Source organism: Papio anubis, chromosome 9 (genome assembly GCF_008728515.1).
Source record: "Papio anubis isolate 15944 chromosome 9, Panubis1.0, whole genome shotgun sequence".
NCBI classification, from domain to species: Eukaryota; Metazoa; Chordata; class Mammalia; order Primates; family Cercopithecidae; genus Papio; species Papio anubis.
The window spans coordinates 828,534-851,673 of record NC_044984.1 but is presented as its reverse complement, the minus strand read 5'-3'; the positions used below and the strand labels follow the sequence as shown (position 1 = coordinate 851,673).

Here is a 23,140-nt window from a genome sequence, read left to right as displayed (position 1 = left end):
CAATGCAAAATAACAAGAAGCTAAAAAAACCAATTAGGAGAATCATTAGCCTATCTGTCCACTTCCCAAGATACGTACATAACACAGATATACTGGGTTGCTGGTACTGTAGCTGTTGATGTTGATCTGCCTCGGGTTCTTCAGGTTCTACTTGTGTAGAAACTGAAGCTGAAGTCGTAGAAGCAGTAGGTACGCCGGTGCTAGCAGAAGGGAGCTGCTTGATTCCTGTCTGGGAAGCATTTGATTGTTCTACCTGCTGTTTGAGACTGCTCTCTTCCTGCTTTTTTTTTTCTTGCTCCTCCCGTACCAACTGCCGCTGCTCTCGTTTTCTCTTAATTAATGATACTCTGTCTTTGATAGCTTTAGCCATGGTCTTATGATCACCTTCACAGACATAACCAGACTCTACCTACAGAATAAAAGGGTATATTAAGCAGTAGTATACTGAAAGAAAACAACACCCGCCCATTCGCCCCCCCACCGCCCAAAAAAAGGCATTGTAAAAAAGTCGAGAAGAGGAGGAACAAAGAATTCTCTCAGGACTGGCCTTAACCGAACTGTAAAATTCCTGGTCTGCATCATGCATTTCCCTACCATCTTTGTAGATACTTGAGGAGTGGGTACCACCATTTTTTTTTTTTTTTTTTTTTTTGAGACGGAGTTTCGCTCTGTCGCCCAGGCTGGAGTGCAGTGGCCGGATCTCAGCTCACTGCAAGCTCCGCCTCCTGGGTTCACGCCATTCTCCTGCCTCAGCCTCCCGAGTAGCTGGGACTACAGGCGCCCGCCACCTCGCCCGGCTAATTTTTTGTATTTTTTAGTAGAGACGGGGTTTCACCGTGTTAGCCAACATGGTCTCGATCTCCTGACCTCGTGATCCGCCCATCTCGGCCTCCCAAAGTGCTGGGATTACAGGCTTGAGCCACCGTGCCCGGCCATTTTTGCAGAAACTCGAAGGGTAGGTATACCTTCACTCCTTATAACAAACAACAAAACAATGGGGCAACTAAAACCTCAGTTCCTAAACCAAGTAAGGTACTCTGTTCTATTCACTGTATTTCCCCCTCACTTGTAACAATTAACATTAACCTGTGTTGATTTTACTTTCTTTTACAAGGCAACCACTTAATCTGATAAAACAACTGTGGTACGAATATGAAGATTTAACACTCCTCCTCCCCTCCAAAAAAGCCAAAAAGCTCAGATAATACAAACAACTAACAGTTAAACACAAGTAACTCATACCTGATCTCTTCCCAGAGGCAACTACCACTTTTGAATGGTTCTTATAAATCTGAGTAGAGATATTCTGAGTTATCTTTCCATAATAATTAGCTATTTTGGGCACTATGGCAAGCATAAATTTGGGGAAGGGTTTCCTTTGGAAGAGTGATCTTTTAGACATACTTCAAATAATAATACATCAAAGGCTTCCTACTAATATTTGATTAGGAAAACTCTCTTCAAAGTAAAAGCAATTCATGGTCCTATGTCTGTTTATAGGGTTCATCCAGATAACTGATCAAAGGCAAATGCACCAATATGTAGAAACGTAACTTGTCATTCTAAATGAATGATGCTTATATAAACTGGGAGTCACTCAATCTTACAGACTTTTCAAATGACTTTGGAATGCATTCTACTAGTTCTACCTATCTATCTCATCCATCTATCCCTATGTATATATATCTCTCTCTACATATTTTCTCAAAAATAACTTTTGGCCAGGCGAAGTGGCTCACACCTGTACTCCCAGCACTTTGGGAGGCTGAGGTGGGAGGATCACGCCTGCCTATACTAAAAATACAAAAACTAGTCAGGCGTAGTGGCACGTCCCTATGGTCCCAGCTTCCTGGGAGGCTGAGGCAGAAGGACTGCTTGAGTTCAGGAGTTTAAGGCTGCAGTAAGCTGTGATTATCAGGCCACTGCACTCCAGCCTGGTGACAGAGCAAGACCCTGTCTCTCTCTCCCTCAAAAAAAAAAAAATTTACTTTTAAAAAAGACTATAAAATCTAACACCCATTATAAAAGCAATACAAAGAAGGGAGTTAAAAAAAACAAAAAACAAAAAACAAAAAACACACACTGGAAAATCCCACTAATCAAAGATAACTTTTAGGGCCATCACAATTTTCTGTCAATGGGATATGTCACACACAGCACTTCATCAACTGCTTTTTTGCTTAATAATAGTATCGATGTATATAAGTCTAGATCAATTTTTAAATGGCTAGTTAATGTCAATTTACCATTTCTTGAGCAACATCTTCTGGGACATCTCTCTCTAAATCAAAAGAAAACTCAATAGCTTCATTGTCTTTGTATTTTCCCTTTAATTTCTTAATATCTTCAATACGTAGCCATAATTTTATGGCTATTTTTTCTCCATCGTCTTCTTCTGCTAATTCTACCCGTACTCCTGTTTCCTCTTGGAAGAAGGCATGATTCAAAAGGTCTTTGATGGAATATCTTCCAAACAGAGGGGAAAGAAAAGGAACAAAAATAAAACACCATTAGTTTGAAAAAATAATTTTCAAATGTGGCCAATTATTGTTATTCACAGAAGAAAAAAAATGGGAAAAAATACATGGGAAAGTTTATAACTCATTTTTACATTGCTGCATTTGAATGGAAACTACAGAGGTTTACTCTCAAGTTATAAAACATCATAACAATCTCATTCATGAATAAGAACTGATAGTGATAATTTTTAAATCCAATGATCTCTTTAGTAATAGTATACTAAGTAATGGTGAGCTAACACAATTGGCTCTATTAAAGCTTCAAAATACCACATGATCATTTATATAGCATTTTATAAGTAACATAAATCTTCAAATTTATGATCTTGTTGACCAACACCCAATTCAATATCATCTCCTGATTATTGGGAAATGGAGGCGCAGAAAGGTTGAGAATCTTGCTCACAGTTATAAAAGGTGTAAATGCTGAAATAAAAACTAGAAAATAAATATTTTTGTTTCTAGTTTGGTACCTTCTAACACAGTCAGCTTTATTTACACCAATAAGTTCTCTTAATCCTTGTTCAATAATTTGTGTACTGGGCAAGCAGAAGTCTGATTGCGAAACAGTCTTAAGATAAAATGATTTCAATATGCCAATAATCTAATAAGCTGCTCCATCAAGAGTTGAAACAGGCTGGGTGCAGTGACTCACACCTGAAATCCCAGTACTTTGGGAGGCCAAGGTGGGTGGTTCACCTCAGGTCAGGAGTCCGCGACCTGCCTGACCAATATGGTGAAACCCCGTCTCTACTAAAAATACAAAAATTAGCCGGGCATGGTGATGTGCGCCTATAGTTCCAGCTACTCAGGAGGCTGAGACAGGAGAATTACTTGAACCCGGGAGTCAGAGGTTGCAGTGAGCTGAGACTGTGCCACTGTACTCCAGCCTAGGTGACAGAACAAGACTATGTCAAAAAAAAAAAAAAAAAAAAAGAGTTGAAACAAAACATTCCTTTGTTTATAGTAAAAAAAAAAAAAGTTCTTGAAGAGATTTAATGACCCAGCATATATACAAATGAAAACTCAAACTAAATTTTTACTTAATAAAGCCTTAAAAACCATGAAGTTAAGCTCTCCTAAATAATGATGTTATAAAAAGAACGAGACTGGAGAGGTGAAATGATGGAATTCTTTAATTTGGTTGATATATCTGGTTGCTCTCATTCTTCAGGTGGTTGATTATGCTCATTTTGCAATTTATATTTGTACTAGCTGGTCTCCTTTTTCTTTTTTGGAGGATGGAAGGGGGTGGCAAAGATAGACTGTTTTCCAAAAGCAGACACTGGACCTTCACCATGCCTAACGGGTGATGAATCAGCTATATGGGAGATCAGATACTTGCTACTCCTCTAAGAAAACTCCTCTGTTAGTACAAATGACAAAGCCACATCTCTTTCTAACCCCTGGGTGAAGTCTTCTCTTTTTACTTAGGAATTTTTGTGTTTTGCTCTTCTTCAATTCCGGCATAAGGACAGCAAATCAGACCTATAATAGTTGAGTTGACTTTAAAGAGCCAAGGTTTTATTTCACCATTTAGAATTCAATGGTAAAGGACTAAGGAAAGATTTCCTGTGTTAGATACTAAACTCTTTTTTGAGTTTCACAAATCATGCTGATGTTTTAAGTAAGTAGTTCTCATGGAATGTAGCTATGTTTATGGTGGTTCTGGTTTACTGAAACTCTACCAAACCATATTTTTACAGTGTTCCAGTATATCACATCTGTATAACCATAATGAACAAAACCCTATCTTTAAAAATGTTACAGGCACAAATAGAGAAACCAATCACAAATATTAAATACACCGAAGAATGAGTATTGTACTCAAAGCACATTACTTTTTAGGTTTTGCTCAAGTATCACTCAGGTCAAAAGAGGCAACTTACCTTTCATCTTTGTTTTGTCGTATGCATCCTTCAATAATTTCCTTCACTTCAGGAATTGCTACTTTGTCAAAACTGGCTGGCTTCACCCCCTGAAAAGCATAAACAGAAATACAGTAATAAAAAGCAGGGTCTTTGACCTTTGTTTTTTAAATTTCCAATTAAGGTTCTTCTAGGTTCCTTTCTTACTATCCTGGCTTTTTTTCTGATTTGCCTGCAGGAGTTGGTCCACACTACCCTGCAGTGTCACAGTTGGGTAGTGGCAATTTAGCTCTTCACAAGAAAACATGGAACAGTGACAGTGGGGTCACTTACTTCCATATGTGGCAATGAAAAAATTTAGGCAGATGTTAATAATATCTTCTGCTGTGTTTCAAGTAAAGGGTTATTGACTAAAAAAGAAAGCTAAATGTTCTAATCGGTTAGAAGATCTTTTGTTCAACCTTGTTCCCTAAACACATCAATCAATACAGGATTTAACTATTTGGAACACCAAACCCATGTGTGGGCATGAATTCATATGCTTAGTTTGGCAGACATTGTATTATCATAGTAATCTTTTAACAAACTCAAAGGAGTTGAGGATTTATATTGTTTTGGTATGATAACTGAAGGGCAAATTGTCCTGCACAAATAAAACACACTGAAAAGTAAAATATTGGACCCATGCGAAAGACAAGCTCTGCAATTAATCTCAGAAGAAAACTCATTACCACTATTACATGTGACACTACATAGTAGTCATCACAGTAATAGCTTAGAATCTTTATAAAGAATAAATAAATTCTTTCTTTTTTTAAAAAATTTTTCCCCGAGATGGAGTCTTGCTCTGTTGCCAGTATGGAGTGCAGTGGTGCGATCTTGGCTCACTACAACCTCTGCCTCCTGGGTTCACACGATCCTCCTGCCTCAGCCTCTTGAGTAGCTGGGAGTACAGGTATACACCACCACGCCCAGCTAATTTTTTTATTTTTAGTAGAGACGGGATGGGGGTTTCTCCATGTTGGCCAGGCTGGTCTCAAACACCTGACCTCAGGTGATCTGCCCTCTTCGGCCTCCCAAAGTGCTGGGATGACAGGCGTAAGCCACCATACCCAGATAATAAATTCTTTAAAAATAAATTTTCAGGTTGGGCGCTGTGGCTCACACCTGTCATCCCAGCACTTTGGGGAGGCCGAGGTGGGCGGATCACGAGGTCAAGAGATTGAGACCATCCTGGCCAACACGGTGAAACCTCGTCTCTACTAAAAATACAAAAATTAGACGGGCATGGTAGTGCGTGCCTGTAGTCCCAGCTACTCAGGAGGCTGAGGCAGGAGAATCTCTTGAACCCGGGAGGCAGAGGTTGCAGTGAGCCGAGGTCGAGCCACTGTACTCCAGCCTGGCGACACAGCAAGACTCCATCTTTAAAAACAAAACCAAAACCAAAACAGCAATGTGTGGAAAATATACGTAAGATGTAAGAACCAAATGCTACTGTCTAAGAGGTGGGGTGAAAGAGAAAAATATCTCATCTATTCCGACCTCATCTAAGTCACCACACAGATCGAGAGCTGAAGCACTGATACGCTGTTCAAGGGGCACTGTAAGTCAACAGACACATAAAACAAAGGGAATGGAGTTGGGGTGGGGTGGTCAGAAAAGTTAAGTTATTAAATATACATAATTCTAATTATAGTTTCAATGACAGATATGGTAAAACAAAATTAGTAACTAACAAATCACAGAAACGCATGTAATCTCTCATAGATCTAAATGAAATAAATGAAATATATCAAATGATTAGCTCTAAAGTCTTTTAAGTACAAGAGTTATATCCAAAACTGGATAATACTCAATTACTCATTGTATTATTCCAAAGACCCAATTTGGAGAATTCTACTCCCAGGGCTAACTTTTCACAGCAAGGAGCTGTGCAGTAGGGCTGACCCTAAAGTTAAATTCATGTATTTACAAGCTTCATTTATGAGAATGACTACAAAGATCACTATCTGTATTTTCCTCATCTTAATTTTCAAACTCCATCTAAGTTTTTCCCAGCTTGTTTTTATCTTCATATAATTCTAGTGAAAACAAAATAATGCTGCTGAAGCAAAGGCTGCTTTAATTGAGCAAGCTGGTATTTCAAACTTAAGACTTACGAAAATAGGAAATGCAAGAAAAAAAATGAATACCATGCACTAAAAATTATCTGGTAGCAGAAACTGAGTACAGTTAGCCCTTCTTATTCATGGTTTCCACGTCTGTGGATTCAACCAACTATAAACTGAAAATTTAAAAGAGAAAACTGCATCTGTACTGAACACGTACAGGCTTTTCCCTGTCATTATTATCTAAACAATTCAGTATAACAACTGCTTATATAGCACTCACAGTGTATTAGATATTGTAAATAATTTTTACATGTAAATATTATGGGTCATTTTACATTTCTGGAACTTGAGCATTTTCAAATTTTGGTATCCACAGGAGTGTGGAGTCCTGGAACCAATTCCCCAGACAAGGAGGAACAACTGTATTTTGGTTTACATTTGGTTTTAGTTTTCTACAATAAACACGTAAAAACTGCATAAACTTTTTTTTCGTAAAGATAAGTTCTTGGCCAGGCGTGGTGGCTCACGTCTATAATCCCAGCACTTTGGGAGGCCAAGGCAGGCGGATCACCTGAGACCAGCCTGGCCAACATGGTGAAACCCCATCTCTACAAAAATTAGCTGGGCATGATGGCGGGTGTCTGTAATCTCAGCTGCTTGAGAGGCTGAGGCAGGAGAATCATTTGAACCCAGGAGGCAGAGGTTGCAGTGAGCCCAGACAGAGCCGTTGCACTCCAGCCTGGGTGACTGAGCAAGCCTCTGTCTCAAAAAAAAAAAAAAAAAAAAAAGAAAGAAAGAAAATAAGTTCTTGCTCTGTTGCCAAGGCTGGAGTGCAGTGGTGGGATTGTGGCTCACTGCAGCCTCAAACTCCTCCTGCCTCAGCCTCCCAAGTAGCTGGGACTACAGGTGTGCGTCACCATGCCCAGCTAATTTTTTGTCTTTTTGGAGAGACAAAGTCTTGCTGTGTTGCCCAGGCTAATCTTGAACTGGGCTCAAACGATCCTTCCACCTTGGCCTCTCAAACTGCTGGGATTACTGGTGTGAGCTAACACAATTGGCTCTTCTGATTACTTTGATAGCATTTTAAAAGTCTAGGGCCAGGTGTGGTGGCTCAAACCTGTAAGTCCCAGCACTTTGGGAGGCCGAGGCAGGAGGATCGTTTGAGCTCAGCATGGGCACAAAACAAGACCCCGTCTCTCCAAGGAGACAAAAACTAGTGGGGTGTGGCGGCACATGTGCCTGTAGTAGTTGGGTGTGGCGGCACATGTGCCTGCAGTCCACTTACTCAGGAGGCTGGGCCAGAGCATGATTTAAGCCCGGGAGGTAAAGGCTGCAGTGAGCCATGATCGTGCCACTGCCCTCTAGCCTGGGTGACCCAGTGAGACCCTGTCTCAAAAAAAAGATTCCTTCTTCCATAAGCACATACATTTCAGGGGAATGTATGTAGCCTACTGGCAATAAAACTATGTATTAATTTAACAAAGCAAATGTATACTGATTCTTCTGTTTTAATCTAGCATAGGCACATTGAAAGGACAGAAACATTTAACAATAAAAGACTTGAATTCAGTGTGAACTGGACAAACAGAAGTAGTTCTGAGCTTCAGATTTCCTGTCTAGCCAATAATGATAATACCTGTCCAACTTGTCTATCTGAATTTACAACAACTGAATTCAAATGTCGTATCTGGGTTCAAAGCTCTCTGAAGTATTAAGTTCGCTGACCCACGGCTACCTGAGTAAAAAGGCAATCACCAAAGATAATAAAGGAAGGAAAATCTTCTCTTGAACCTGCTTTCATCCTTGATTATCCTTAATAATAATCCTCTTGCTAATCCTATCCCTGCCAACATGTATGAATTCACTACTTTACAAATAGGAATACTTATTGAGCAAAACAGGTATTAAGATACAGCAAAACCAGTAACTGTGCATAATACAACTTAACATTTAGTAGGTTCTGCTGCTTTTTCAACCTTTAGTCAAGAGTTTTGTATAGAAAATTCCATACCAATGCTATACCACATATTCAAATACTACTACTGCCTTAAAAAATGTACTGTAGGTGCCAAGGGAGCCAATAAAACTGAGACACACCTTACCAGTCCAGTAGCTGGTATTAAAAGATTAAGACTGCTTAATGCTACCCACTTAAATACTGAAAAATATAACAAGGAATTTTACCAGTCAGCAACCATCAGTAAGCCAGGATTATTAAACTACCTAGCAGAGGTATTCTGAATCATTTAAGAAGCAAGCATATACAGGTACTGTATATTAAAAGTAAAAGTGTACATGCAATGATTATGAAACCTGATAGTAAAAGTGACCCACAGAAAAGTCATCTGGGACATGTAATAAAAAGCTGTTTAAAATAAATACAAAATTACAGTTTTTAAAATATACTTACAGGCTTCTTGTTCTTAAGACATAAGAACTCAATGTAATTTTTATAACTGATAATTTTTGAAAGGTGAACTAGATTATTCTACAACACGATTTTAAGCGCCAGACAGAACAAAATAATGGTAACAAGATGTTTTCATGATAAAAGAAGAAAAAAGAACTAAGCTAGATAAGTTGGGCTACTATCTTACACAGAACAAAACCAGAGTTTGTTAAGGACATACAGCCCTCTCAGTCCACTCCTCCAGAGCCAACAACTCACTGGCTCTACAGATTATTTTTCTCTTACTTTTCTAATTCACAAGAGTTATCTTTAGGCAGTAGTGTCATATGCTTTTTTGACTTGGGATAGTAGCTTATTTTTCTTCATTAAATGTAAGTGTTTCTTGAACATCTACTGTACACTCATTACAAAACACAAAGGCCACTTCTGCACAATTTTAAATGGGGTACAAAAAATGAACAACTGTAATTATGACAGCACAGTAAGAGTCTGATATAAGAGAAATGTTTATCAAATTTTATGTTGCGTTATTTGAGCTAAAAAACCCACAAAAACATGTACATATTTTATGGACTGACTTCTCATTTGAATTCTACAGACCATGTTTTGCCAACTAATCTGCTAGAGAAACAAAAGTGGGTCATAATACGGGGTTCTCTGATTCAGTCTTTCAGATCCTAAAAACTGCCAGCACTTGCTTCTTAAAAGCTTATGTTTTGACTGTGGTAGGGTAACATTAACAGGAACTCTTAATAAAAGTAAACTTCTCCCTAACCATTCAGAATTAACAAAAGCCTACCTCTTCCTCACACAGAATACAGTATAAATTCACTAAATTACAGAACTCTAAATATTTTTAAAGCATTCTCAAGTTAACAATTTCAATATTTTAATGGAAACTTTCTACCAATGTCAGCAAAAAGGCTACAATATAGACTGATATATATACTGGAAATTCTTACCTACCTCATTTATACAATCCTTCTGAGGGTAGCAGCAGCAATGAGAATGTATGATGACAAATACTGAGCAAAAGTCTTTCTTTGTAAAAATATCCATCAGAAAAGGCAAAACAGATTTCTTATTGGAGGAAAATGAGGGAAAAAATGGCTATGATATACATTAGCCCACAGCATAAGGAAGGCAGACATCAAAGTCAGACTGAAACACAGTTTCTTGTTTAACACTAGCCATGCTTCCCCAACTCTCAGACATGAATTTGCTCTACTCAGCCAACAATAGATCTATTCTAGATTGACAAAACTACATGCCCAACAGCAGGAAAACTATTCTGTTAATATTCCTCCTGCTTCTCTGCCAACAGTAATAGATTCCTGGACAAGCAAAATGAGATTTTTACTTGCTCAATGCTCCACCTACTTTGTCCACAGGTTCTGTCTCCTTGACCTATCAAAACCTTTCTTAGATGCTTAACTGTATGTACACTAGAAACCCATTTACCGAAAACACTCCCTTTCCCCAATCACTTTGAAAGCGTACTTTAAAAGAAAAAGGGGATTTTCAATGAACAAACTATAAACTCAGAATATGTAGCCAAACAAACACTGGACAGGGAATCACAATACTGGGGCTGGGTTGTCAGTTCAATCCATCGTATACTATGTTTGCATGACCTGGACTATATCCCTTACATTTGTTTTTAAAGTGGAGATAATAGTTCCTCTGTTCACCTGATTTAAAAGGCAGTGATATTAAGGCAGACTGCTTTACTACTCTTTCACAGTATATTTTTAAAAAATCAACAGTATTTATGTACACAAGTGGTATGCATTTTTTGCTTCTTCTCCCTCCTATAAGTCTCAAAATTAAGACATTCCACTTGCTAGGAAGATCTCATAGACCCAAATAAAAACTACTTTAATTTTAGTGATTAAGGGAAAGTTTTTCTTCAGGGCATTAACAAAGATTGTAGAAACAGCATTGCTCATTGCTTTGTTATAATGGGTAACGGATTAAAGTCCTCTCTCCCTTGTAATTTTGTAGGCTTGAATCCTGATGAAGACAGTGGATGCTAAGGCTTCAATTACCAACAGAAGCATAAGACAATGGCTTGGAAACTGTTTGGAAGTAATATATCTAAAGGTTAGAAATGCTACCAATTCTAACAGGCTATCTCAAAGCAACTACCACTAATCTCTGGCTCAATACAATTTATTACTACTAAGGAGTCTAGGATGTCAGGTATTGCTCAGAAATGCAGCAATGTGCGCTGCAAAAGTGCAGCCTACCTCTAACTTAAGTGTATGAACAAGCCTGCATAGGACCATGCTTGGCTAAATGAAAGAGCTAGAAAACAAGTGCCATGTGTCCTGCTTCAAAGGTCCATCAGATATAAAGATGTGGGTAGTTTTAAAACTCTATTAGGCAACAAATAAACCAAGCTGAGGGGACTTTTGGGGGCTTGAGGAGACAAAGGTATGATGTAGGCACAAATATCTAGATTCCTTTTTTTTTTTTTTTTTGAGACAGAGTCTGGCTCTGTCGAACAGGCTGGAGTGCAGTGGCGCGATCTCAGCTCACTGTAAGCTCCACCTCCCGGGTTTACGCCATTCTCCTGCCTCAGCCTCCCGAGTAGCTGGGACTACAGGCGCCCGCCACCTCGCCCAGCTAGTTTTTGTATTTTTTAGTAGAGACGGGGTTTCACCGTGTTAGCCAGGATGGTCTCGATCTCCTGACCTCGTGATCCGCCCGTCTCAGCCTCCCAAAGTGCTGGGATTACAGGCTTGAGCCACCGCACCTGGCCAAATATCTAAATATCTAGATTCTATAAAGAGCAACCTTTTCTATAAATCAAAATAAGAGTTTTCAATATATACAACAAAAATACCATTCACAAATAGATAACAGTTTACATATCTAAAGTAATTCCTCTTTCTCTCAAACTCAGTGCCTTTCTCTGGATTTCCCCCATTTTTTTCAATCGTGTCATTATTTCCATAGTCCAGAGAAAAACCTTAGTCATCGTTGGATGCTTCTTCCCCGACAATATTTAAGTACTACTGTTATTCTCTATGGGCTCTTAAAACAAAGATAAAAGTTAAAAACAACTGGGAAATGGTTTTGTGACTAGTACTCTTACTCTTCTCCAATAGCCAAAGATCTCTGACCAAGCAGAAAAAAAAAAAAAAGGTTTTTACTGGCTTCTTTGCTGCCTCTCAAGTCATTGTTTTTGTATTACAAAAGTAACCATCAAAGTTCTAATTTCTAATACCTCATCTCTTTAAGCCTAGACCAATTTAAGATGAGCCTCGTATTTCCATTCTCTTCATCTCCAATTTGTGTTTTACATTGTGGCTAGCTCCAACCATCTGATATCCATTTAAGCATCTGACATTTAACCATTTCCAATCATCTGATATCATTTAATATAATCACACTGCTCAAAAATGGTTAATAGCTCTCCACAGCTGCTAAATGGTCACAGGATCACAGATCTAGAAGGAACCAGAATAACAGTCCTTCCTTGTTCAGAATGCAGAAATGTGGTCCAGAGATTAATTCTACGTCAAAGTTAGAATTAACCCATTAGCCAGCTAGGCGCGGTGGCTCACTCCTGCAATACCAACACTTTGGGGGGCCGAAGCTGGCGAATCACGAGGAGGTCAAGACCGTCCCAGCCAACGTGGTGAAACCCCGTCTCTACTAAAAATATAAAAATTAGCTGGGCATGTTGGCACATGCCTGTATTCCTACCTACTCAAGAGGCTGAGTCAGGAGTATCATTTGAACCTGGGAGGCGGAGGCTGCAGTGAGCCAAGATCACACCACTGCACTCCAGCCTGGGAACAGAGCAAGACTCCATCTCAAACAACAACAACAACAAAAAAGAATTAATCCATTAATTCAACTGGTTGACTATGGAGTGTCCCATCTAGTCTAACAGCTATCAGGCAATCTGCTAGATACACTGCACCACCTTCAGCACCTATAAGACAAATGTAATCTATATTCCAGTGAAGTATGGGCCTAATCAATGGTAAAACAAAAACTAGAATTCAGATTTTTCAGTATCTAATTTAATGTTATTTCTAGTCCATGTTATTGTGCTTTTAAAGGTGGTATGAAAATCATAATCAAACTTCCACCCACATCTTTACCCAATCTCCCCAAAGTAAGTTCAAACTGGTTACTTGTTCACTGAATACTTTAGTGAACACTTCTACCAACAAGAATACTTTTCCTATTCTGCCCCCTTTTTTCAGTCAACTGAGTCTTATGCTTCTTTCAAGGTATACCTCAAATCATATATACATATAATCCATTAGAGAAAGTAGCAATTACAAAGTATTAATATGAATCTTTTAGCATTTAGGTTATCTACACTATATCAGAAAACTCAGTACTGCTGTATTTAAATATGGAAAACAATCTTTCTACATCCTTTCAGTTTTTATTCTGTAGTCTACTGCCTTGTGACTTACAGATCAAATTCTGGGTAGGTAAGTAAGGTCAGCTTTTTTGAGGAATTCTGAAATAATGATTTAATTAATAATTATTATTTAGTACCTAAACACGGGGAATTGCTACCACCTTTAATCTTAATCAAATCACAGCAGAATAATGAAAAGGTTCTGAAAATCATGCAAAATGTTCCTAAGATACAGCCCCTCAATACTTGAACTTTTCTTTTACATTTATAACCTAAATTTGCTAGATGGACATAGAAACAAAACTTATTAAGGAACCAGTTCAGCTAATTCCAATAGATTTTCACTGATAGCACAACAAATTCTAGCTGCTAAAGAAATAAATACAAAGTTTCCTTCAACTTTTCAAACACTGTCTAATCAGGAATCAGCCTCACTTGTTTGAGTAAAAAAGTAGGGTGAATTGCAATCTGTTATACAAAAACTAAAAGGAATTTTACCCTAATGGCTTTAATTCTGTTTTTCCCAGACAAAATGTTCAAACCTTGCAATCCAAAAGCTAATGGAATCAGTGACAAAGTCAAATTACACAAACAAAGTAATTAAAAATCCCCATTATTTCTAACTTGGTTGTTATAGGGCTGGATTCAGCCAGATTCTTACAGGTATGAACCATTAGTTTACAGGAATTTGAACATACCTTATGATCCCATTGGAAAACAAGCCTCTTCGAACTCCCTACCAAATCAAGCTAGCTCTATCAAAGAAATTAACTTACTCATGATTCCCTAAGGCTCGTTACTCTCTGAATGCATGAAAGCTTGTGTACTGCTCCAGTTCAAATGCACTATCCTTCATATAAAAAGTTGATGTCATTGCTTGCTGCAGTTATTATTATTTTAAAAGCACACCAACGTTGTGCTAAATATATTCCTACTTTTACTTGGATCTTCTCATTATCAGTGGCATAGATTTTCATGATAACTGGGTCAAGATTACAAGTATAGCATACAATTAAGAAGTTTTTCTCTGTTAAACAGGGAGAATGAATCTTTGCTCAGAGCTCAAAACTGCAGTACCAGACTTTTGCTACTCACATCTCCTAAACTTTTTACCCTCAGTTTTCCTTGCGGTCCAGAAAACAGATTAAAAACAAAACAAAAAAGAGGTAAAGGAAAATAATGTTAATGTTTGTATTAGTATCATGTTAAGAGAATCTTGATTTCTGACTACTATTATTTCTCCTGCATGTCCTTAGGCAAAACGCTTAAACTCTGAGTCTGTTTTCTTACCTGTGAAATGAAGACATTATCTACTTACCATGATATAAAAGATTAAAACAGTATATGTAAAGTACTTTGCAAGGTGAGGTGATTGACAAGATTACAAATAAATGTTAGCTCATTCTCCTGCTTAAAGCTTGATTTTATGTGACACTTATGAAACACATTTAAATTAATGCAATTTGCTGAATGTCACTGGTTAAAATAACACAAAAAGAGACACCTTATTTCACTGCTAAATATGTATTAATAATAATAATGATGTTGATGATAATGGTGATACCTATTAGGCACTGATTGATAACCACATGCCAGGCACTTTGCCTTTCTCATTTAATCTTCACAAATACTTTAGGCTCAGAAAAGTAAATAATTTGCTCAAGCTCTCACAGCTGGGCAATGACATTACCGGGATTTGAAAGGAAGCAGATCCAACTCCAAAGCCTGTTTCTTCCACCTAAAAAGGCAATCCTGAGCTGTTCAATACAAACTCTTCTTTGTATCCTTTCTCTAAGTTAGTACTAAATCTACAGAAAGGGGAGAGTGGTTTACTGGTTACTAAATAGCCAGGGTATACACAATAGACCTGGGATGAAAACCAGAAATCTAGAGTGGCTGGGGTCTGTGGCTGTTTGTATCAGGAAGCCCTAGGACCTCTTCCAATGGATAACCATGCACATTTCTTTAATAAGTATGCAACAGTTAAGCAGACTGACACTAACATAATTTTAAAATTAGTTAAATTTACTAATTCAAATTTTAAATCCCAAGCTGACTTAAGAGAAGGTACAATATTTCAAGGCCTATTTCAACACAGAATCATCATGATTGCTTATATAATTATATAAATTATATTATCTAAGAACTTATTTAAACCCCCCACATTTATCTCAGCACCCAAAACATAAGAAAACTTTTAGAAAAGTAACAAAGATCACAGCCCTTTTTATTCTTTGCTAGAAGCCAGAAGATGGGAATGGAGATTGGTAAAATCTAGACAGTATTTCCTAGGCAAGAAGTACAGTAATGGACGGTGCAGAATTAAGGACTATAGAGCATACACAACTAAATTTTCACAGCTTAGAGGAAAAATAAAGCACAAATGTATGCCACCTGCAGCATCCTTAGAAACTAAGGATTCTAGCACAGTTCCAATTGTTTTTACTCCACATTTTCTACAGCTTGATTTACTGGTTTTCCTTTTTAAAAAGCAACAACCAGGCCTGGCGTGGTCATTCACGCCTGTAATTCCAGAACTTTGGGAGGCCAGGGCTGGCGGATCACTTGAGGTCAGGAATTCAAGACCAGCCTGGTCAACATGGTGAAACCCCCGTCTCTACTAGAAAATACATGTTAGGCGGCTGTGGTGGCACATGCCTGTTGTCCCTCCCAGTTACTTGGGAGGCTGAAGCAGGAAACTCACTTGAACCCAGGAGGCATAGGTTGCAGGGAGCCAAGATCGCGCCACTGCACTCCAGCCTGGGTGACAGAGTGAGACCCCGTCTCAAAAAAAAATAAAGAAAATAAAGAAAAATTTTAAAAAGCAACAACCAAAAAGGCAGAAAAAATGTAAAATTGCATAGAAATGCTATAATAATACAATTTTTAAGTCAAATTGGTTACTTATAATGTGACTTAAAAGTTTACATGAATGACTGAACAACAGTTTATTTAAATAACATTTTGCTATTATATTATATAGCCTACTTTTTATTTAATTAACCAAATAAAGGTACATGGAACTAAAAAAGACCTTAAGGGATTAATGACCCAGCTCATACTTCTCAAACTTTAATGTACATATGAATCGCCCTTGTACTATGTAAAATGCAGATTTTAATTTAACAGGCTTGGAAAGGGGCCAAAATTTTACATTTAATACAAACACCCTGAGATGCTGATTCTGTTGTTCTGAGGACTGTACTTTTGCATGGTTTGCTAAAACTGTGGTTCTCAAAGGTGTGGTATAAAGACCCTTCAGGGTCCTCAATATCCTGTCTTGTGGCCTATAAAGTATTTCCTTTCACAACTACATATCTGCATGAGGCCAGATTTTCTTCATATACTTCAACCCAAACAACATATTGTAACAGACTGAATAGAAAAGCAGATATGAGAATTTAGCAATCTTCTTTAGACTAGACATTAGATTTGCAAAAATGTGGAAATGCCCCTCTTCTCAATAAGTTTTTAAAATTTGTTTTGGAAAATAGTTATTTGTCATAAAAATGCTTTTGATGCCAACATATACAGGGCTTATGTTATCATTTTTAAGTGCTTTTTAAAATTCTATTTTAATTTATAATACAGTAAAGTAGATAGAACACAAGTAAACAAAAGGTCTTTGGGGTCCTCAATAACTTTTAATACCATGCTGAACTAATCACTCAAGCCTGGGCCGGGCGTGGTAGCTCATGCCTGTAATCCCAGCACTTTGGGAGGCGGAGGCGGGTGGATCACTTGAGCTCAGGAGTTCCAGAACAGGCTAGCTAACACGGTAAAACCCTCATTTTAACTAAAAATACAAAAATTAGCCGGGCATGGTGGCGGGCACCTGTAATCCCAGCTACTCGGGAGGCTGAGGCAGGAGAATTGCTTGAATCCAGGAGGCACAGGTTGTAGTGAGCTGAGATCATGCCACTGCACTCCCACCTGGGCGACAGAGATGGACCACGTCTCCAAAAAAAAAAAAAAAAATCACTTGAGTCTCTGTTAGCTGTCTTGATCCCGTCTCAAAAATTCTCAGGTGACAGAACCTCAAACCTTTACCACCAAGGCCCCTCAATATTATACAATGTCGCCAAGTTCATTATGTTCAATTACAGTTTCTCTTCTTTCTTATGTAACCTCCTGAAGATCAGAAAACAGTTGTTGAGCATCTCCCTCTTCTAATAACGAATATAAGCCCCTTCCCTCAAGAAATTCAAAGGAACAAGTTTTAGTTTTACAAATTGACAATGATGGGTCTTGATAAAAAAGGACTCCTAACATTAGAAAAAGTGTCTTGAAACATTTGAGGGACTACCAAGTGAAATTACGATTTGGTCTGCCCTATGAAGTCTCAGGGAAGAAAGAACAAGGTGAGAGTAATTATAGGGTAAAAATTATGGGGAAATACCTACCAAAAAAAAAAAAAAAAAACAGACCTAGCCCCATAATGGAAAGAGTTAAGCTAGTTGTTCAGAAATTACAACCGAGATTTGAGAACCTACAGAAGAGCCTTTCTAGTCCTAGGATAGCCTTTCTACCTATTATTGTTTTCTGCTTTATTTGCACAAAATAGTTTTTCCTATTCTATTAGGTTCGTGCAAAAGTAAGTGTGTTTTCTGCCATTAAGATAAAATATATTGCTTTTATAGGTACATCAGTTTCTACTTGCTGCTATTCAACTTCATTTTAGTAGGATAATTTTGAAGGTCACCTTAAATTTCACTTCTCTTTCATAGAGTAAATACAACTCTCCCAAATTTATATAATGTCTAATTTTGACTATATTTGATATTCCTTTAAATCATTTATTCTTCAAAATATTAATGAGTGCCTACAGTGTGCTGTTCACAATGAATATAAACAACGATGTAATAAGCCAAGCTCTAGGACAATACCTTTTAAGACACTATAATTTTCTCCTTCATGTATGCTATAGTCTGAATGTCTGTGTCTCCCTGAAATTTTTATGTTGAAATCTAATGTCCAATGAGATAGTATTAAGAGGTGAAGGTCTCTGGGAGGAGAGATCAAGTCATGAGAGCAGATCAGGTCATGATGGCAGAACCGTGAAAGGGATTACTGCCCTTGTAAGAGTCCTGAGGGGGCTTGTTTGACTCTTCCACCATGTGAAAATGACATGAGAAAGTCTGGTGTATGAGGAACAGAACCTCACTAGATACCAAATCTGATGGCACTTGATCTTGGGCTTTCCAGCCTTCAGAACTGTGAGAAATAAATGATTGTTGCTTTATATGCCACCTAGTTTATGGCATTATTGATATAGCAGCCCAAATGGACTAAAACACTGTTCTCAATCTCTCTCCAGATTAAGAGGCAGCTATAGAGTTAAGCAGTTTAACAATGAGAAAGAGAGGAAGAAACTAAAGAACTAAAGGGAAATAAAACCTGCTGAATAGAACAAAATGTAGTATATATATGCAATGGAATAGTACTTAACCATTAAAAAGTACTGATACATGCTACCAAATGGATGTGCCTCGCAAACATTTTGCTAAGTGAAAGAAGTCAGACGCAAAATGCCACTTATTGTATAATTCCATTTACATGAAATACTTAGTATAGGAAAATCAAATCCAGAAACAGAAAGCAGATTAGTGGTTGCTAGGGGATGGGTTGGAGAGGGGAATGGGAAATGACTACTAACGGGTATGGGGCTTCATTTTGGGGATGATGGGAAGGTTCTGGAATTAGGAGTGATAACTGCATTAACGTTGTGAATATACTAAAAACCAGTGAACTGTATACTTAAAAATGGTTAATTTTATGATATATGAATTTTGTCTCAGTTTAATAAAAAACAAAAGCTGTTGAACAACTGAAAACAGGTTAAACACTATACTGAGAATACAGAAACAGTGACACCAGTCTTTCTAGGTTCTGTTAAACTTACTACCAAAGACATCTTTCATTTAAGAAGATTTTCTTCTCAACTGAGCTTTTGAGTTTGCATTTGGCAAATAAAAATGTTAAAGTTTTAGTTCTACCCTTAACAGAGAGAAAAGACTGCCCATACATTTTCTGACCTGTTAAGTAGCTACTTGCTTGCACCAAGATTCTCATGTCTATTACAAGTACCGAGGCTAATGCATTCTTATAGAAGAACATCACCACTACTTTCGCAGATCAGTAATTTCTTACAGAGCTCTACCGGTGAACATGTTTTACAAAGTTCTGGTGACATGTTTAGCACAGGAGTGAGAAACTTTTCCTGTTAAGAGCCTAATAGTAAATATTGTAGGCTTTATGTATCATACAGTCTGTTGCAATTACTCAACTCAGCCATTATAGTGTGAAAACAGCCATAAATAATATGGAAGCAAATGAGTGTGGTTGTATGCCAGAAAAATTTATTTATGGACACTGAAATTTGAATTTCATGTAGTTTTCGTATCATATAAAATAGTCTTCTTTTGACATTTTCCCCAAACATTAAAAAATATAAAAACAAGCCAGGCATGGTACTCACAACTGTAATCCCAGCATTTTGGGAGGCTAAAGTAGGAGGATCACTTGAGGCCAGGAGTTTGAGACCAGTCTGGGCAAAATAGTGAGACCCCACCTCTACAAAAAAAAAAAAAAAAATAGCTGGACGTGGTGGCACACGTCTGTAGTCCTAGAGATTCAGAAGGTTGAGGCAAGAGGATCACTTGAGCCCAGAAGTTCAAGGCTACAGAGAGCTATGATTGTACCACTGCACTCAAGCCTGCGTGACAGAGCGAGACTTTCTCTCAAAAAATTAAAAACAAAACCAAAACCCATATGTATGTCATGGGCTGTAAAAAATGGGCACCAGGCTGGATTTGGCCAGGAAGCATAGTTTGCTATTCCATTTAGAATATGACAGAATGGGCCAGGCGTTGTGGCTCATGCCTGTAATCCCAGCACTTTGGGGGCCGAGGTGGGCAGATCACTTGAGGTCAGGAGTTCGAGACCAGCATGGCCAACATGGTGAAACTCCATCTCTACTTAAAAAAAAAAAAAAAGCCAGACATGGTGGCAGGCACCTGTAATCCCAGTTACTCAGGAGGCTTGAGGCAGGAAAATCACTTGAACCTGGGAGGCAGAGGTTGCAGTGAGACGAGACTGAGCCATGCACTCCTGCCTAAAGGACAGAGTAAGACTCTGTCTCAAAATTAAATAAATAAATAAATAAATGGAATGATTTAGTAAATAAAATATGTAAACCATTTCATATATAAATTATAAATTTTATACTCTCCAAATCTAAAGTTATATATTTAACCTCACAATCAGGTTTGATATTCTGTTTGATCTTATACATACATGAGCATTTATTTTCATAAATGTTAAGTGGGAAAAAAAAATGAGGTTAGCTCAAATCTAATTCACAAACAAAATCTCTCTAATCCACCCACTTTGGCCTTCTCTCTTACAATTCCTTATTTCAGACTGTTAGTCATTTTCCTTAGATTACTTCAATACCCTTTTAACTGGGTTTTCAACATTTAGTCTTTCCTCAGAAATCCATTCTCCATTCTGCAGTCAGAAACAATCTTTCTAAAATTTAAGTCTGTATGTGTTGACATACATGATACCTACCCACTTTTAAAACAGTCCCCTCAGTGATCTACATTAAAGTCTAAGTTTTCCTTTTGTCCCTTATCCCTTGCTTCTTCCTTTTCCTACTTCCAAACTTGGTAGATAGAGAAAATTGTGGATCTTCAAATACAACACTATCTTAGTCTTTCCCTAATTCTTTAACACCATATACCTAACCTGTCTAAACTTGATTAGGTACCACTCTTACATGCCTTCATTAAGTACCTATCCCTAAAATAAGTGTTTTCTATTGTATTGTAACTGTTTGCTTTATTTGTTTGTTCTCCTTCCCTTGGTAAGTTCTTTAGAGACAGGGACTGTGTTTGACATAACAATAATATTCAATATCTAGGATCTAGAAAACAGTCTGCAACATAGAAGAGACTTGAATATTTGTTGAATGAACCCACGAATTGTTATGGGGTTGAACTGCATCCCTCAAAAAGATATGTTGTGGTTCTAATCTCTAGTACCTTACAATGTGAATTCTTTTGGAAACAAGATCATTGCACAAGTAATTAGTTAAGATGAAGTCATCCAGGAGCAGTGTGCGTCCTTAACCCAATGACTGCTGTCTTTTTAAGAACAGAAGACACAGGTTGGCACAGTGGCTCACACCTGTAATCCCAGCACTTTAGGAGGCCAAAGCAGGTAGACTGCTTGATCTGAGGAGTTCTAGACCAGCCTGGGAAACATGGCAAAACCTCGTCTCTACAAAAAATACAAAAAAATCAGCCAACATGGTGGTGTGTGTCTGTGGTCCCAGATACTCAGGAGGCTGAGGCGGGAGAATCGCTTGAGCCTAGAAGGCGGAAATTGCAGTGAGCCGAGATCATGCCACTGCACTCCAGCCTGGGTGACAGAGCGAGATTCTGTCTCCAAAAATAAATAATAATAATAATAACAACAACAAGAGTTGGCAAGAATATGGGGAGATCAGAATTTTCTCACACTGATGGTGGGAATGTAATATGGTACAGCTATTGGAAAATAGGCTGGCAGTTCCTCAGATGGTTAAACATAGGATTAACATATATGCATAGCAATTTCACTTCCAGGTATATACCTAAAGGAAGTAAAAACAGATATTCAAACAAAAACTTGCACATGAATATTATTCATAGCAGCTCTATTCACAACAGCCAATGGTAGGAACAGTCCAAACGTCTACCAATGGATAAATGGCTAAACAATTGTGTTTATATATATATATATACACACACACACACACAACGGAATACTACTACTCAGACTTAAAAAGGAATGAAGCATGAACATTTGCTACAACATGGACGAACCTTGAGAACACTATACTAAGTGAAAGAGGCTAGTCACAAAAGACCACATATTAAATGACTATTTAGATGAAATGTCCAGAACAGAAAAATCTATAGTGACAGAAACAGATTAGGGGTTGCACAGGAGTTGGGGGAATGTTTGTATAGAAAAGTGATTGCTACAGGGTGCAGAATTTCTTTATCATGTGATAAAATTATTCTACAGTTGACTGTGGTGATGGTTGCACATACCTATTGTTAAAGCAAACTAACTAGGGCCCAAGAAGGACTTTGTACTTCTAATTTGAGTCTCTGCGGACTAACTGCAACCTAACTTAATAGGTAGACAAGACTGAAAACCTAACTTAGGAGTATGTGCCTGTAACTAACAACTGCTGAGGCTTGGCCAATCCCAACAGCCAAATTTCTTTCTTTCTTTTTTGAGACAGGGTCTCACTCTGTCACCCAGGCAGCAGTACAATGGTGTGATCTTGGCTCACTGCAACCTCTGCCTCCTGGGTTCAAGCGATTCTCCTGCCTCAGCCTCCCAAGTAGCTGGGATTACAGGCGCCCATCACCACGCCCGGCTAATTTTTGTATTTTTAGTAGAGACGAGGTTTCGCCGTGTTGGCCAGGCCGGTCTCAAACTCCTGGACTCAGGTGATATGCCTGCCTCAGCCTCCCACAGTGCTGGGATCACAGGCGTGAGCCGCCGCGCCCAGCCCTAGTGGCCATATTTCAACCACTCATACATTGCTGAGTGTTCAAACTGTGTTCAAATAAGGCAAACAGCAAGCTGTGACCAGCAAGCTGTACAGAAACAGTTGTTTCTGTACCTCACTTCTGATTTCTGTATGTCACATCCCTTTTTCTTGTCTATAAATCCGTTCAGACCATGAGGCATCCCTGGAGTCTCTGAATCTGCTGTGATTCTGGGGGCTGCTCAATTCACGAATCGTTCATTGCTCAATTAAACACCTTTAAATTTAATTT

General features: G+C 38.2%; 1 protein-coding gene across 30 annotated transcripts in view; it reads right to left on the bottom strand.

Moving 5' to 3' along the window:
- The window catches only part of WNK1 (WNK lysine deficient protein kinase 1), a 156,607-nt gene that overhangs the window by 49,320 nt on the left and 84,147 nt on the right, over positions 1-23,140 (bottom strand). For 29 of the 30 annotated variants that reach the window (XM_031651009.1, XM_031651018.1, XM_031650990.1 and 26 more), the window contains exons 5-7: positions 4,409-4,497; positions 2,247-2,466; positions 79-409 (exon numbers count right to left, since the gene is read on the bottom strand). In XM_031651009.1, the coding sequence (XP_031506869.1) occupies positions 79-409; positions 2,247-2,466; positions 4,409-4,497 (640 nt within the window). Of the gene's footprint in view, positions 1-78; positions 410-2,246; positions 2,467-4,408; positions 4,498-9,874; positions 11,391-23,140 lie in introns of those variants that run through there. The other variant, XM_031651004.1, reaches the window with a different exon arrangement.